Source organism: Hemiscyllium ocellatum, chromosome 16 (genome assembly GCF_020745735.1).
Source record: "Hemiscyllium ocellatum isolate sHemOce1 chromosome 16, sHemOce1.pat.X.cur, whole genome shotgun sequence".
Taxonomy (NCBI): Eukaryota; Metazoa; Chordata; class Chondrichthyes; order Orectolobiformes; family Hemiscylliidae; genus Hemiscyllium; species Hemiscyllium ocellatum.
In genome coordinates, this window is record NC_083416.1 from 80,392,224 (window position 1) to 80,409,675 (window position 17,452).

Sequence of the window (17,452 nt, forward strand, 5' to 3'; positions counted from 1 at the left end):
TAATGAGTACATCACAGCTGTTTAACGTTTGCTTAGAAGTCAATTCCTCCAAACCGTGGATCACCCTAATGAACCTTCTCTGATTTGCCTCCAGTGTTATAATACCTGAGTATTGTTGGAGCTGAACTCTTCCAGGCATGTGGAGAATATCCCTTCACACTCCTGACTTGTGGCTTGTAGGTGGTGGACAAATGTTAGAGAGTTAGGAGGTGAGTTACTCACTGCAGCATTCTTTACCTCTGACATGCTCTTGTAGCCACTATATTTACATGTTGAGTGCAGTTGAATTTCTGGTCAATGCTAACCTACAGACATTGATTGTGAGATTTCAGTGATGGTAACAACATTGAATGTCAAGGTGGGGATGGTTAGATTGTCTCTTATTGGCGATGACTATTACCTGCTATTTGTGCAGCGTAGCTGTTGCTTGCCGCTTTTCAGCTGAGGCTCAGATATTGTCCGACTCTTTTGCAATTTAGACATGAACTGCTTTAGTTTCTGAGGATTAATGAATGGTGCTGAACATTGTGCAATTATCAGCAAAAATCTCCACTTCTGACCTTATAATGGAAGGAAGTCATTAATGAAGCAGCTGAATATGGTTTAAACTAGGACTGTACTCTGCAGAACTCCTGCAGAGATGCCTTGGAGCTGAGATGACTGACTGTGTCCATCTTCCTGGGTATTAGGTATGATTCCAACCATCTGAGAGTCTTCCCCAATTCCCATTGACTCCAGTTTTGATAAGGCTCTTGACTGGCATTATATTCACAAACATTCAATCCCTCATTTCAAAGCTCAGTAGCAGCACTTTATACAATCATAATCACTGTAGAATTTCACAAATGCTACTTAAACATCAATTTCCATATCTACAGCCACTGACACTAGAGGAACAGCAGCATAAGATACATGGGATCACCACTACCTGCAAGTTTCCCTTAAACTCACTCGCCATCCTGGCTTGGAAATGTATCATCATTCCTTCAGTGCCTTTCGGTCAATATCCTGGAACTCCTCGCCTTACAGCACTGTCGAGGTATCTATGTCAAATTGACTGCAGTGGTTTAGAAAGACAGTTCACCAATAAATTCTCAAGAGCAACCAGGAATAGATAATGAATGTTGGTCCAGCCTATGACATCCATATTCCATAAATGAATGAATAAGTAAAATGACAATCTGGATATTGAATTAGCTCAGTGACAGGAAGTGGTAAGTTGTGGTAGATTTTTTATACTGAATGATGGATTGTGGTTGTGCTTCTTGAAGGTCAGCTTTGAATCCTTTAGGTCTTTTACTTCCCACAAACAATCTAAATAAACAAAGAACAAATAAAATGTACAGCCCAATAATAGGCCCTTCAGCCCTCCAAGCCCGAGCAGATCCAAATCTACTATCTAAACCTGTCGCCTAATTACTAAGCATCTGGATCCCTCTGCTCTCCACCTACTCATGCATCTCAAATGAATCTACCGTGCCTGCCTCTACCACCTCTGCTGGCAACGCGTTCCAGATACCCAACACCCTCTGTGTGAAGTACTTGCCGCATGTATCCCCCTTAAACTTTCCACCTCTCACCTTGAAAGCATGACCTCTCATTATTGAATTCTTCAGCCTGGGAAAAAGCTTGTCTCTATCCACCCTGTCTATACCCTTCATGATTTTGTAAACCTATTTTTGTAAACCATCTAGACTGATGTATTGGGAGCATCAATGTGATGCTTGTAGTTGATATAAATATAGACAACTGATGAGGGTAATTGTAGAAATCTGATGATGTACATTGGATGGTTAAAAGCGAAGATGCCTAATAGGATGCTGTGAAGTGATACATTGAAGAAGGACTCATGGAAAAACAGTATTCTATAAACTACAAAATTGTCAGAAGTGTACTTAAGCGGAGATCTTAGTGTATATAGAAAAAATATTAACAGCAACATGGAAAATTGTAGCTTGATTAAAAGTATATAAATAGCTTGTGTTTATATGTATGAATGGACAGGCAGGAGAAACAAAGCGATGACACAAGAAATATTAAGTTACCATTTAAGCCTCAGCTGGAATATTGTGGACAATTCTGACAACACTTTTCAGGAAGAGTGTAAAGACATTATAAAGCATATATGAGAGGTTGCAGGTGCTGGAGATCAGAGTCAAAAGTGTGGTGCTGGAAAAGCACAGCAGGTCAGGCAGCACTTGAGGAGCAGGAGAATCGACATATTTGGCATAAGCCTTTCATCAGGAATGTGATAAATTAATTTCAGTTAGAAGGAAGTTTGAAAACATTAGGACTATTTTCCATGGAATAGCTAAGAGTAAGTGGTAACCTAAGAAAAGTTTTCAAGATGATGAAAGGTTTCAATAAAATAGAGAACAACAATCCCTCCAGTGAATGAGACTATAATGAAGATCATTGATTTTGCATGATTGGTAAGAAGGGAGAAGAGGTAAGCTAAATTGAATCTTGAACATGGTACCTGAAAAATTGTTGGCAGCTGTTTCCTTTAAAATTTATGAGACTGATTTGGGCATGTACTTGAGAATGAAGATCAATGAAGGTTATAGATCAAAGGTGAGGATTTGGGACTAAGCACAAATATTCCATCAAACAATCTGCTTTAGGAACAATGGGCTGAATGGCTTCATTCTCTGCTGTAAATTTCTAGGAACTTATGATTATATTTCTTAGATCTTCATCTCATATCATTGACATAACACTAATATAGTCATGTAAACTTTTGGTCTCATTTTCCACTAAAAGAAGATTTTGATTTTTTTTTAAAGCATAGCCTGGATGAGCCCTCATTGTTTAATACACAAAAAGTGGTAGAGATTTGGAACTCTCTTCCAAAAGCTGCAATTGATGCTAGATCAGTTACTAACCATAACTCTGAGACAGGTAATTTTTTGTTCAGCAAGAGTTTAATGAATATGGGTCAAAGGCAGGTGTATGGAATTAGGTAATATTGAATAGCAGAACAGGTTCATGTGACTGAAAGGCTTATTCCTGGTCCTGTCTAAAACTAAAATAAGACAGGAATAAACTCAAATAAGACAGATGTGGTAATATTGTTTTATAGTGAGATGGTGAACTAATGAGTCTTGTTGCTTCATCATGTTTGTTACAACTTGGATACAGAATGTGAGTGAAAGGGAATGGATTACATTTCCTGTTCTTCCAATGAGTATAAAGATAAATCCTGTCGTACCAGACTAGTTATGGAGTAAAGCTCCTTTCATAGCTGAAACAACATTATTTAACTTTGCTTTCAGATAATCCCCTCAGACTGAAGCAGTATGACATTTTCCAATTTCCTTTGCAAAAGCCATCACTGTAGCTTGTTTTCCAATTTCATTACCTTTGAATTATAGGTTGTTTTCTTCTGTAAATTTACACCCACCATGAAGTGGGTTGCGACTGCCAAAACTAATTTGTTTCAGAGATCGTTACAGCCAACATTGATTGAGGAAAGACCTTGCATTTAAATAGCACATTATTACACCCTCAGAAGTCCCAAAACACATATTCAATGAATCATTTTAGAGATGCAGTCATAGTTATTATTTAGTTGGATTTTTGAGAGGCATAGGAGTCAAGGACTATTCTCGGCAAACAGGAAAGAAGAGTTTTGAGCTCAGTCAGTTTAGTCATAATTCGACCAACTAACAGAAGAGGTTCAAAGGGCCAAAAAGCCTACTGTTGCTTATAAGTTCTTTTTCCTATCTTCCAATGCAGGCAAATGAGCAGCCACTATGCAAAAAAAAAGGATAATCCCATAAGTGGCAATATATTTCAAAAACGAGTAATTGTTTGATTAAACAGTTTTCACTATATCACTGAGACCCTATTCAACATTTATTTGCCACTCAGGTTGCAATCAATAATCTCTGTTTACCTCTTTTTTATTTCTCTCCCCCTCTCAGCACTGTGTCCATGTGTTCTATTTACCACCCCATACCCCGTCGTTAGTACAAATACCACCTTTCCTCAGTTGCTTTTGATCTGATGAAGCGTCACTTGACTTGACATGTTAACTCTGTATTTCTCTGTACAGATGCTGCCAGACCTACTGGTGTTTTGAGCACTTCCAGTTTTCCTTTAACATTAAATGTTCATGAGGAAAGAAGACATGTAATTCAGAAATAAACTTCTTCAGCTAATGAGTAATGAAAATATCGATTTTGCCATCACATAAACTATTGGAAGTGAATAATGAAAAGGAAAATCAGACATGCATTTGAGGGATGAATACAAAGGAAAATTCTGGAGATGCTTCATATTTGATATGTAAACCATAAAGAAACCCAACTGAAACTGAACAGGTCAGGCAGCATAGGTGAAGAGAAACCAGTTGAGATTTTAGATTCCTGGTCTTTCATCGAAGAAAAAAGAAATAAAACTGTTGAAGTTTGATTGCAGTGAGTGTGGTGGAAGCAGGGGCAGCAAAAGACAGGATCTATGAAAGGGTGAAGATTTACATAATACCACATTTCATGATGCCACATCCAAAACAAGTGCCAATGCCTTGAGTAAAGGAACATAGATTGTGCCCACATTAAAACCATTTGTCTGAATCATGAAGGGACAAACTAAGAAATAAGACAAAGACCAACATGGTATACAAAAAGACAGAAAAACACTTGGAATAATGTTGTAGTAAACTATTCAGTCCTATCTTTACATAGAACATTACAGCGCAGTACAGGCCCTTCGGCCCTTGATGTTGCGCTGACCTGTGAAACCAATCTGAAGCTCACCTAACCTTCACAATTCCATTCTCATCCATATGCCTATCTAATGACCATTTAAATGCCCTTAAATTTGCGAGTCTACTACCATTGCAGGCAGTTCATTCCATGCCCCTACTACTCTCTGAATAAAGAAACTACCTCTAATATCTGTCCTACATCCATCACCCCTCAATTTAAAACTATGTCGCCTTGTGCTAGGAGAAAGTGAGGACTGCAGATGCTGGAGATCAGAGCTGAAAATGTGTTGCTGGAAAAGTGCAGCAGGTCAGGCAGTATCCAAGAAGCAGGAGAATCGACATTTCGGGCATGAGTCCTTCTTCAGGAATGAGGAAAGTGTGCCAAGTAGGCTAAGATAAACGGTAGGGAGGAGGGACTTAGGGGAGGAGCGTTGGAAATGCGATAGGTGGAAGGAGGTTAAGGTGAGGATGATAAGCTGGAGTGGGGGTGGGGGCGGAGAGGTCAGGAAGCAGATTGCAGGTTAGGAAGGTGATGCTGAGTTCGAGGGTTGGGACTGAGACAAAGTGCTTGTGCTAGCCATCACCATCTGAGGAAAAAGGCTCTCAATGTCCAACCTATCTAAACTTCTGATTATCTTATATGTCTCAATAAAGTCACCTCTCAATTTTCTTCTCTCTAATGAAAATTGCCTTACTCCATCAGCCTTTCCTTGTAAGACCTTCCCTCCATACCAGGCAACATCCTCGCAAATCTCTTCTGAACCCTTTCCAAAACTTTCACATCCTTCCTCTAATCTGGTGACCAGAACTGTACACAATATTCCAAGTGCGGTCGCACCAGGGTTTTGGACAGCTGCAGCATGATCTCATGGTTCCGAAATTCAATCCCTCTACCAATAAAAGCTAATGACTTGTTAGCAACCTTATCAACCTCGATGGCAACTTTCAAGGATCTATGTACCTGGATGCTGAGATCTCTCTGCTCATCTACACTACCAAGAGCCCAATATGCTGCATTCCTTCCAAATTGGCACATTTTGCTGTCTTGATGATGGAGATATTGCTGGAGCCTTCTCTAGTGTGTTGTTAAACATCCACATCATTCGTGACTGCTTGTAAAAGGACTGCAAAGCTTAACTCTGATTAATTAGTTTTGGAATTTCTTAGCCTTGTCCATCACTCACTACTTATGTTTGACATGCAAGTAGTCCTGTTTTGCAGCTTCACCAGTCTGACATCCTTTTTTTCTGGTGTACATATGCTCCTCCCAGCATGCTTTCTTGCCTTCTTCATTGAACCATGGTTGATCACCTGGCTTGATGGTAATGATAGAGTGGGGGATATGCCAGGAGTTTACAAGAATGCCATGGAGTACAATTCTGCTGTGGATGACCCACAGAAACTTGTGGATAACCTAGTCTTGAGTAGCTGGATCCCTACAAAATCTTTCCCTTTTATCATTGTGATAGTACCACAACCGTAATGGTGAGTACCATCCAGTGGTCTGTCATCAGAACCAAATGGTGAGTGGACTCAAAATGTTAACTTTGTTTTGTCTCCACAGATGGTGTAGACCTGCTGAGTTTCTCCAACAATTTGCTTTTATTTATTTAACATGAAAAACACTAACTCATCAGCCAGTGGGGTTGTTTGGCAATTACAGTGGCTTCCTTTCCCATTTTGGCATGATGTCAAGAGACTTAATGGAGTCTGGAGTCAAGCCCCTGCTGACTGTCCAATAGGGTGATTCTGTGAGTATGATATGTGAGGATATTGCTTGACTGGTCTGAAAGACACGTCTCCCAATTTTGGCTCTAAGGAGGTCTTTGCAGGGTGAATCCAGCCATATTTCACATTTCTGTTGTCTACTTCAGTACTAACTGGTCTGTCTGTTCTTATTCTACTTTTGAGGCTTTTTAGCAGTTTGATGCGCCTCAGTGGCCTCTGGGCCATTCAGAGGGTAGTTACGGGTCAATCACATTGGGTTAGAGTCACATTTGTTAAAAGACCAGATAAGGATGCTGGATTTCTTTTCCAAAAGGGCATTAGTGAACCAGCTGGGTTTTCATAACAGTGGACTAATGGGTACCCTTATACTTTTGATAAACTGAAATTCTACCATTTGCTGTGATGGGATTCAAGCCCAGAGCATTATCCGTAACCCTGGATTACTGGACATGCAACAAATCCAGTCCACTATCTCCTCTCCATTTCCCATACTGGATAAGCATTCCATACACTTTCCATCCAAGTGTTGTGAAACAATTTCCTAGACAAAATTCAGACCCAGAATGCAGAATGACATTGTTATTTTGACTTAATTATGTCAAATGTCAAAAGAAAATTCATTTTGTATCCACCAGCATGTCAATTCTTCCATATTTTTTCATATTTAAATACGTGTATTCATTTGAACGTTCTCCCTCAGTTGCAATCATAATTTATAAGCATATTGTAGAAAAGTAGAGCTTCAGATTTCTTTTTCCTTTTAGGGATTTTAAAGTTTTCTTTAATTTCAAGACTGCAATTGCTTTTAATCTAGAGCTCTATGACTTGTGTAAAAATTGCAATTACATTTTTTTTGCCGAAAAGCAGTTTCAGTTTTGTGTTAATGGAAAACATGAAACAGAACTGCAGAAAAGAATGTAACTTGGCTTTTGAAGTGAGACTGCCTCAAGCAAATAGCCTCATACTGTCACAGCATGACACTGTCTACGATATAATGATAACTGTTGGAAATTGAATTACTTCAACTTTAAAATTAAAAGTTGAAAATTTTGAAGTTTATTGAATTGCTCTTAAAGTTCTGCTGTTATCAATTGGTTGAAAGGATGATCTGTTCTTTAGTTGTGCTAAAGTTTAATCTCCATTTAAATGACAGCAAAACCAGGAACTTTAATTTCGTTAGTGTGTTTTACAATTTCACATCAAAAAATCCCTTACGAGCAGTGAAATAGTTTTGAAGTACTGTCACTGTTGTAATGTAGAATGCTTAATAATTTACATGCATTTGCTATGGTGTCACATCAAAGGTTGCTACATGAGACAAAAACACATGGTTCATCTGTCATATATTAGCTGCCCAATTCTCAATTCATGCAAACATTTGGACTATATGGGGCCCTAAATTATTCCCAATCTATATCAATGGCTTGGATGAAGTGGCCAAATGTATGGCAGCTAAATCTACTGAGGACATCAAAATAGGTAGGAAAACATAGCAAAATAGAAAATAAAAGCAGGAGTAGACCATTTAGCCTTTGCATCTGCCCCATCATTCAATGTGATCCAACGCTGTACCCACTTTCTCCCCAAACTCTTTCTATCTCTTTCACCCTAAGAAGTGTATCTAACCCTTTCTTGAAAACATTTAATGTTTTAGCATTAATTGCATCCGCAGGCTCACTATTTTCTGGGTGAATATATTTCTCATCATTTCATTCCCATATGGCTTCTCCTATATCCTTAAATTGTAATAGGAAGCAATTTTTTAAGATTAGTCTTCAAATCTACAAAGGGATGTAGATTAAGTAAGTGGACGAAAATATATGCACAAACGTAAACTTGCCCATTTTGGCCATAACAATAGTGAAGCTACTACTAGTACTAATTCAGTGGAGATTGCTTGTAGAACTTGGTAATACAGAGGAAGTTGTGTGGCCTGGTACATGACATAAACTGATATCCATTTACAACACATTATAAGGAAGGCCAAGGGAATCTCATCATTTATTCCAATGGGCCTTGAATATAGAAGTAAGGAAGTTATAAAACATCTATACAGGATTCTGTTAAGACCACATATGGAGTATTGTGTAGAACTTCCGTTGCTTTATTTAAACAAAAATGTAGGTAATTGGTTTGAAGCAGTTCAGAGAATGTTCATTCAACTCATTCTGGAATGAAATGCTTAGTTTATGAAGAAAGGTTGAACAAATTAAGGCTATAGCTTTGATGTCTGAGAAATGATCTTACTGAAACCTGTAAAATATTGAAGGATTAAATATAGTAGATAATTGGGGGTTGTTTATTCCCATGGAGAGACTGAAAGTAGAGGACATAATTTCAGGATAAGCTGTCTCACTTTTTAAACAGAGAATGGGTAGTATTACTTTTTTCTCAGAGGGTTGAAGGAATGTTATATTCTTTTGCCCACAAGGTTGGCTGTTTAAATATACTCGCATCTGAGGTAGGTAAAGAATTGATAGATAAGGGAGTCAAAGGTTATGGAGTACTGACATGAAGGTTAGGATAAGGCCACAACCATGTCAGCTGTGATGTTATTGAATGGGTGAGCAGACTCAAAGGACCAAATGGCCAAAACCTGTTCTGAAGTCCCTTTTTCCTAATAGACTCCCATAACAACAATAATATTACATCAACAAATCTGCTTCAGTGATGGTGATTGAGGGACAATTATTGGTGAGGACAAAGGGACAATCCCATGGTTTTCTGCAAACAAAATACTGCCATGAGATCTACAAAACTAACACAGAGAACTATGGATGCTGGAAATGTGAAACAAAGGCAGAAAATACTGGAGAAACACAGCCGGTCTGGCAGCATCTATGGAGAGAAAGTAGAGTTAATGTTTCGTGTCCAGTGAGCCTTCTTCAGAACTTATGAGATTGATTATCTTCATCTGTGAGAATGGAAGATGCCTTGACTTGATATATTGTCTGGAGTTTTGCCATGATAGAAAGCTTCTCCATCTGGTGAAAATTACGATTAAAGTTGGAAGTGACATGTCCCAGCCCAAAACAAAGCAATTCTCATTTTCCAGGGCAGGAATGGGTTTGGGTTAGAATTTGTATATGTACAGTTCATGGAATTAGTTGATCAGTTAAGGTATCAGCAGTCTTCATGGAAGTAGGGGTTTGGTAGCCCTGGTGTGTGAAAGGAAAAGGGAGCAGATGTTCAGATAGCTCACTTCCACAGATGAATGCTCAGTGGCCAGCTAACTAGCCAATTAGAAGCCTGCTCCGTCTATCCAGAGGATTATGGCAGGCTAAATGAGCTCCTCTGAATCAGGAGGTGCTAGCCAATTTGATTGGTTGGCAGCTCCATCTATTGCAGCAACACCATTGCCCCAACGAGGATACTGGCGGACTGTAGTAAGGCTCAGGAAAATGGCTGGACTTGAAAGTAAGGAAAATGTGGGTGTTTTTGGCAGGGTTTGTTTCAGTACCTCTGCTGACCATGTGATGAGGGACACAGTAAAGTTTGGCTGACTGCCAACAAGGCACAGTGGGGAAACATTGTTGTCTGAGGTCTGCTTGCTGAAGTTAAGTGGGGGTCTAGTGTCTCAGTGCACGTAAGTATCTTGTAAGTATAACAGTTGTCTTTGGTCTGTTTGAATAGAATCCAACTCAATCTTTTTTTGTTTCCTTGATATGCTACAATATAGAACTGAACTGTGTTTGTGACAATGTATATACACAAAGATATTTCTTATTTAAAATTTTTAAAAAATGAGGAGAGTGGAGAGTCAGTAAATCCACAATTGGCAAGTGCCAGGCAAGGTTTCTTTTTGTTTTTATTCATTCCTGTGATGCAGGCATTCACTGGCAGTATCAACATTTATTGTGCATCCCATGTTGCTCTCGAGAAGCTGATGGTGAGCTGCCTTCTTGAAATACTGCAAATCATTTGGTGTGGGTAGACACAATGATGTCAGGAGTAGATTTCCAGGAACCAAACACAGCAACACTGAAGGAATGATGATAAACTTCCAAGTTAGAATGTTGCGTGGTTTGAGGAATTTGCAGATGCTGGTGTTCTCAAATATCTGCCGTGCTTATCCTTCAAATCAAAGTGGTTGTGGGTTTGGAAGGTGCTGACTAAGGACCCTGGTTGAATTTCTACAGTGCAGTTTGTAGGTGGTACGTCCTGCTGCCGCAGAACATTGGTGTTGTAGGGGGTGATTGTTTGTGGCTGTGTGCCAATGAAGCTGGCTGCTTTGTCCTAAATGGTGTCAAACTTCATGCATATTACTGGAGCTGCACTCATCAGGGCAAATGAGGAGTATTTCGTTACACTCTTAACTTGTACCTTGTAAGTGATGGAGAGGCTTTGCCGGTAGGTGAGTTATTTGCTGAGGGATTCCTAGCCTCTGACCTCTTCTTGTAGACATTGTATTTACATGGCTAGCCCACTTCATTTTCTGTTCGATTGTACCCCCCCAGGATGTTGATAGCGTGGGAATTCAGTGGTGGTAATTCCAATTAATGTCAAGGGGCAATGGTTAGATTTTCTGAAGTTGGATATCATCATTGTTTGATACTTGTGTGGCGCAATGTTACTTGCCACTTGTCAGTCCAAACCTGGATTTTGTCCAGGTCTAACTGCACTTGGACATGAATTCCTTCAGCTGAGGAGTCACAACTGGTGCTGAACATTGTGGAATCATCAGCAAACATATTTGCTTTTGCTCTTGTGATGGAGGGAAGGTCATTGATGGAGTAGATGAAGATGGTTGGTTTCTTTCCTGAGGAACACCTTCACAGATGTACTGGAGCTGAGAAGACTGATCTTCAACAACTATAACTATTTTTCTTTGTGCCAGTTTAGATTGTTCAGCCAACTGTTCAAAATTCTTTAAATTTGGCACTGGGATATCAGTCCAGACCAAAGTTAATTTTGCAGGAGATTTGCCCAAATTCTTCAGCATCTGCCTTCAAGAACACGAACATTTCTTTGATTGTCAACCCATAGAGTTCAGAAAATATGACTGAGGTATCACTGATGAAATTTTTCTATTTCTCTAATGTAGTTCTGACATTGGTCCAGGTTTGTCTACAAGTGTGATGATGATAATTCCTCTGTACACTCAAAGTATTTTTGTAACAGCTTGTAGAATGCTGAGTTCTGTAGTAGAACATGCATTGGATCTCCTTTAAAAATGCAGGCCTTTTGTTAGAGGTAGCTACCAAGTTAAGGAAATGCTCAAAACATTCAAAAGCCTATCCTTCAACATATATGGATGTTGAAATCTTTGGCTAATTCGTGTGGATTGTATTTTAGTTTTATTTTACTTTGGCAACATTTGCAAGCAGACTGAATTTCTTGCCTGTAAAATTGAAAAACATCAACAGTGCCTTGCAAATCTAACACAGATTGGGCAATGACACTTCAATCATTCACAGTTAATAGATCATGTAGTTCTATGGTTTTCAATTTAGCATTGAAATGGACATGGTTGATGTTAAAGGGGTTAAATAGACAGTCTAAACACTTGTTCTGACTTATGGAAAAGCAACTCATTCACATGGCTCTATTTATCAACTCTCAAATACCTTACTTTCTTGGAGGTATAAAGAAAGAGACATTCTAAAGCTCTTCTGAAAAGTGATGACTGCTACCAAATATTCGGAATGGCAGCAACTTGTCCATCCAATAATATTATTATTCAAGTGACAATGTCTTAATGGTGAGGCAAAGAAGAAAACAAAAAGAAAATAAATTCTGCAGTCTGGATCCCATAAGCTTGTGGGATGTCCTGTCCCTGTCCCTGTCCCCAAGTACCATAAGTAGATAGGTCAGTCCGAACAGAGATAGCAGCAACAACAGAATGAAGGGGAGAGAACCTGAGGTAAACAGCAACAGCAGTGGGATTAATACCTGAGGAGCAGAGTCAGTCAAAATGAACCTGGGGGGGGAACAGCAGCATCAGGACAAATACCTGAGGATCTGGGTCAGTCAGAGCCAATGTAAAATTTAATCTCAGGGTAGAACTCAGGAGGCGATGTCACGACTCAAAACGTGACATAGGTTTGGCTGCCCAGGTGCCAGGACTGCAGATTGAGTGATGAATGTCTGGAGAGAGATAAAGTACTTCTTCCAACTGTAGTCAGTTAGAAAGAGAGACCAGTTAGGGAAACAGACCAGGAGTGAGTCTAGTGGTGGCTAGTGGATTGGGTTGTGTAATCAATTCTTGGATTATTATCTGTAGTTGATAAGGTTGATTTAGTCAATAATAGTAGAAATGGACCCCATGGAATGCTTCTTTTGCAATATGTGGGAAATCAGGACACTTCCAGTGTCTATATATGCAGGAACTGTGTTTAGGTACAACTACTGATTTTCCAGATAAAGCACCTAGAGCTGTGGATGGACTCACTTTGGACATTCCATGACCAGAGAATGTTGTCAATAGAACATTAGTGATCGAGTCACACCACCCATAAGGGCTGTAAAGACAGAGAAAAATTAGGTGAACACCACAAAGACAAGTAAGTGTGGCACATAGTGCAGGAGTCCTATGTGGCCATTTTCCCCCTCAAACAGGTACACCATTTTGGATTATTTTGGGAGGAAAGCTTCTTAGGGACAAGCACCAGTGGCACGCAGATCATTAACATCAAAACTGACACTGCTGTACGGTAGGGAGGGTCAAAGTGTTGGCAAACAATATAAAAATGAGTTGAAGGAAAATGTAGATGGCCTTACTGATAAGTTTGGGAATGACTCAAAAGCTGAGGGAGCTGCAGATAGTGAGGAGGATTACCAAAGGATAGAGCACGATATGTGCAGGATGGTGACTTGGGCACAGAAAAGGCAGATGGAATTTAATCTGGACAAATTTGAAGTGATGCATTTGAAAGATCTAATGCAAGAGGGAAGTAAATGGTAGAACCCTTAGTCACGTCAGCATGCAGAGGGATTAGGCACACAGATCCATGGTTCCCTGAAAACACATAAATAAGCTGATCAAGAAGGCATATAGCATGCTTGCATTCAGCAGTTGGGGCATAGAATATAAAAATTGGCAAGTCATGTTGCAGCTGTATAGATGTCTAGATAGACCACATTTGGAAGATTGCATACAGTTTTGCTTCTCGCACTCCAAGTTGTAGACACTTTGGAGAGAGTACAGAAATGGTTTACTAGGCTATTGGCTGGTTTAGAAGTTATTAGCTCTGAGGAGAGATTGAACAAATTTAGGATTTATTTTTAATTGAACGTCAAAGGGTGAGAGGCAATCTGTTAGAAGTTTACAAGATTATTAGAGGCAAGGATAAAATGGATAGTTGGAGTCCTTTACCCAGGGTAGAAATATCAATTACTAGAGGACGTGGGTTTAAGGTAGAAGGGGGTAAATTTAAAGGAGATGTGAGAAGCAACATTTTTAAACAGAGGGTGGTAGGCGCTGCCAGAGGAAATGTGGATTCATAAAGCTATAGAGTTATTCAGCACGAAACAGACCCTTCGGTCCAACTTATCCATGCCAACCAAATATCCCAAACTGATCTAGTCCCATTTATGAGCATTTGACCCAAATCCCTCTAATCCTTTCCTATTCAGGTACCTATCCAGATGCCTTTTGAATATTGTAAATGTATCCACCTTCACCACCTCCTCTGTCAGCTCATTCTATACACTCACCACCCTCTGTGTGAAAACACTGCCCCTCAGGTTCCTTTTTAGATCTTTCCCCTCTCACCTTAAACCTATGCTTTATAGTTTAGGATTCGCTTGCTCTGGGGGAAAAAAAGACCTTGGCTATTCACTCTATCCAATCCCCTCAAGATGTTAGAAACCTCTATAAGGTCACCCCTCAACCTCCAATGCTCAGGGAAAAATACTTCTGAAACCTTCAAATACAAGCATCATCATTGTAAATCCTTTCTGAACTTTTTCAAGTATGACAACATCTTTTGGACAGAGGGAAACCAGAATTGAGTGCAGTATTCTAAAGGTGGCCTCACCAAAATCCTGTAAAGCTGCAACATGATATCCCAACTCCTATTGAATAAGTTGATCAATGGAGGCAAATATGCCAAACATTTCTTTACCACCCTGTGTACCTGCAACTCCACTTTCAAGGAACTATGCATTTGCATGCCCAGGTCTCTTTGTTTAGCAACACTCCACAGACCACTACCATTAACTGACTAAGCCCTGGCTCATGCCCGAAACGTCAATTCTCCTGCTCCTCGGATGCTGTCTGGCCTGATGTGTTTTTCCAGCACATTTTTCAACTCTGGTCTCCAGCATCTGCAGTCCTCACTTTCTCCTAAGCCCTGGTCTGTATATGTCAGAGGCATATTGACAGATATAAGAACAGGTGGGGAATCAGGCAAAAGGATCGCATAGAAGCAAAAGGTTTTGAGTTTGGAAAAGCACCATTGTCATCTTGGTGGCCGGAAAGGACTGTTCCTGTGCAGTACTGTTTTTTTGTTCTTCATTCTTTGGCCTTTGACTGTTAGCGTGTTCATCACATGAAGACCCATGGCAAAAACTCACAACACTGCAGAGATGTAATAATCAAACTGAGGGATTATTGCTGACACTGTGAAGCTCTGTCTAGATATCAGCTCAAGCTTCGAGCATAGGACTTGAAGTGACATATTTGTAATTCAAAGATGAATTGTACCACTACTACAATGGCTGACTCATGCATTTGTTATTATGCTCACAGCATTTTGCTTTGTCTGCTTGGAAAGCAGATTATCTGAGGTATTTGCAGTAATCAAAAGAGCTCCTTTTTGTGTAGGTGGTACTTCCAGGATACCTGTACATTCTGCATTCTCTGTGTATGGGTCAAGTAAATGATAATGAAACTTGCTCAGTAGATGGAGTTCATAATTCACAAGATTGAATATTAAACCTAAAAAATCTTATGGTACACACAAAAGTCCAATCCACATTCCAATACAAACATACATACAGTTTAAATCTTATGAATAAGTGCACAGTCCAGTCCAGTTCTTAAATTATTGTTTTCTGAGCTGTAGGCATTGCTTCCAAGATCAGCATTTGTTGTCCACCTCAAATTACCATTGAACTCAGAGCCTTGTATGGCCATTTTAGAGGATGCTTAAAAGTCAACCACAGTATTGTGCATCTGGAGTCACATATAGGCCAGACCAGATAAGAAAAGCAGATTTACTTCCTTCAAGATATTAGTGATCCAGATGGAACATTTTTTTTAAATGACAAAATTTATGCTTTTATGGTCATCATGATTGAGACTCGCTTTCAATTCCAAATTTGATAAACAACTTGTTCACAGACATGATGACATAACTCTGCCGGAATTGTGATTTGAACCCATGTCTCCTGGTTGAAGGGTAGGGAGACTGCCATTTCATCACAAGAGGCCTCAAATCCAAATTTTGTTAATTGTATTTCAATTCAACAATTGTGGGATTTAAATTCCTGCCCTGAATCTATACCTTAGCCTTCTGAATCACGAACCCATGAAAAGACTACTACTCTCCACAATGGTGTTACTGTAACATTCTTTATTTAGCCAACTTGTGTCCTTGAAAAAACATTTTTCTGTAGGTCATTAATAATTCTGATGAAAGATCATTAACTTGAAATGTTAACCTCTGTTTGTTCCTGACAAAATCTGTCAGTCCTGCTGACTATGTTCAACAATTCTTTTCCTTTACAGATTTCCACCATCTGAAGTATTTGCTTTTGTATTAATAATTGTTTATTTGTGCCTGTATATGTTTGTAGGTGGGACAAATGAATGCAGACTGGTGTTCATCAGAACCTCACATAGTCGGAAAGATCAGGTATTATGTTGTTCTCTCTAAAGTCTTTTCAATTGTAGCCCTTAGACTGTTCAGAAACCAAGTTAAGTCCCAACTTATGGATGTGCAAACCTGATTAATCTCTATAATGCATGAGAGTTTATAGTCATCTATCAGAAGTAATTTTTGTTTTGTTTTCCTGACAAAGAAACAACCTATTTTAAGCAGTACAGCAATTCTGAATATGCAAATTGTGGCACAAAAATATCAGTGGTTCATCAAGATTTTAATTAACGATATTCATGATATGTATGAACAGCATATGTGCCTTTAATATTATAAGATGTAATGATGTAAGACGTCAGATGAAGTCTTTCACTGTTTGGTTTACATTTGGTTGAAGAATTGTTGCAGCTGATACAAAAACACATTTGTGCCAGATTGTGTTCTAAAAATGATGGTGAGTTAAAGGCACTTATGATTATTATATGCACAAATGATACGCCAACTTCAGGCAAGTGACAGATGTGAGATTAAACATGAATATTGAAAAGTTACACTCCAAATCATTTTGTTGCACTGTCGATTTCTGAGAAACAATATCCTACAGTCTACTTCAGCATTGAAATGCGTTGAATGGCGTCAAGCTGCTGAATTTGAGGGGGAGATGCAAACTAAATTCATACCAGAAAGCTAATTCTTTGTCTTTCAAATCTAAGTTACTTTGAACAACATAATAATTTTAAAACTATCATTATTCAACTACTTTGGGACTAAACATTAACTCTTGCAATTATGAAGCCTCATTCCTTCAATTTATGCTGCAGAGCTTTTAAGAAATACATTAAAATTAAAAATACAATTAAAAAATAATTTGAACCTGACCTTATTTATTTTACTTTCTTTTATTCCAGTCTGTGTTTCTTTTTATCCCTTTCACTCTATCTGATTTACAGTTAAATAACCAACTGTAATTTTAACTTCCCTCTGGGTCTTTACACTGTTTAATTAAAATCCCAAATTCATTGGATAAGGAATAAAAAATGGAAAGAACTGTGAATGCTGTAAATCAGAAACGAAAACAGAAATTGCTGGAATAGCTCAGCAGGTCTGGCAGCATCTGTGGAGAGAAATCAGAGTTAACATTATGGTTTGAGTGACCCTTCCTCAGAACTGGATAAGGATTTGCCTTGTTCATATAGGTTTAAAATACTCAATGTTGCCTCACATTTTGCTTACCCAGTATTTTCCTAAA

General features: G+C 39.0%; 1 protein-coding gene across 1 annotated transcript in view; it reads left to right on the forward strand.

The window, feature by feature from the left end:
* Positions 1-17,452, forward strand: part of LOC132823111 (uncharacterized) — a 225,643-nt gene that overhangs the window by 62,767 nt on the left and 145,424 nt on the right. The window contains exon 8 of the mRNA XM_060836651.1: positions 16,181-16,239. Coding sequence (XP_060692634.1) covers positions 16,181-16,239 — 59 coding nt within the window. The remainder of the gene's footprint in view (positions 1-16,180; positions 16,240-17,452) is intronic.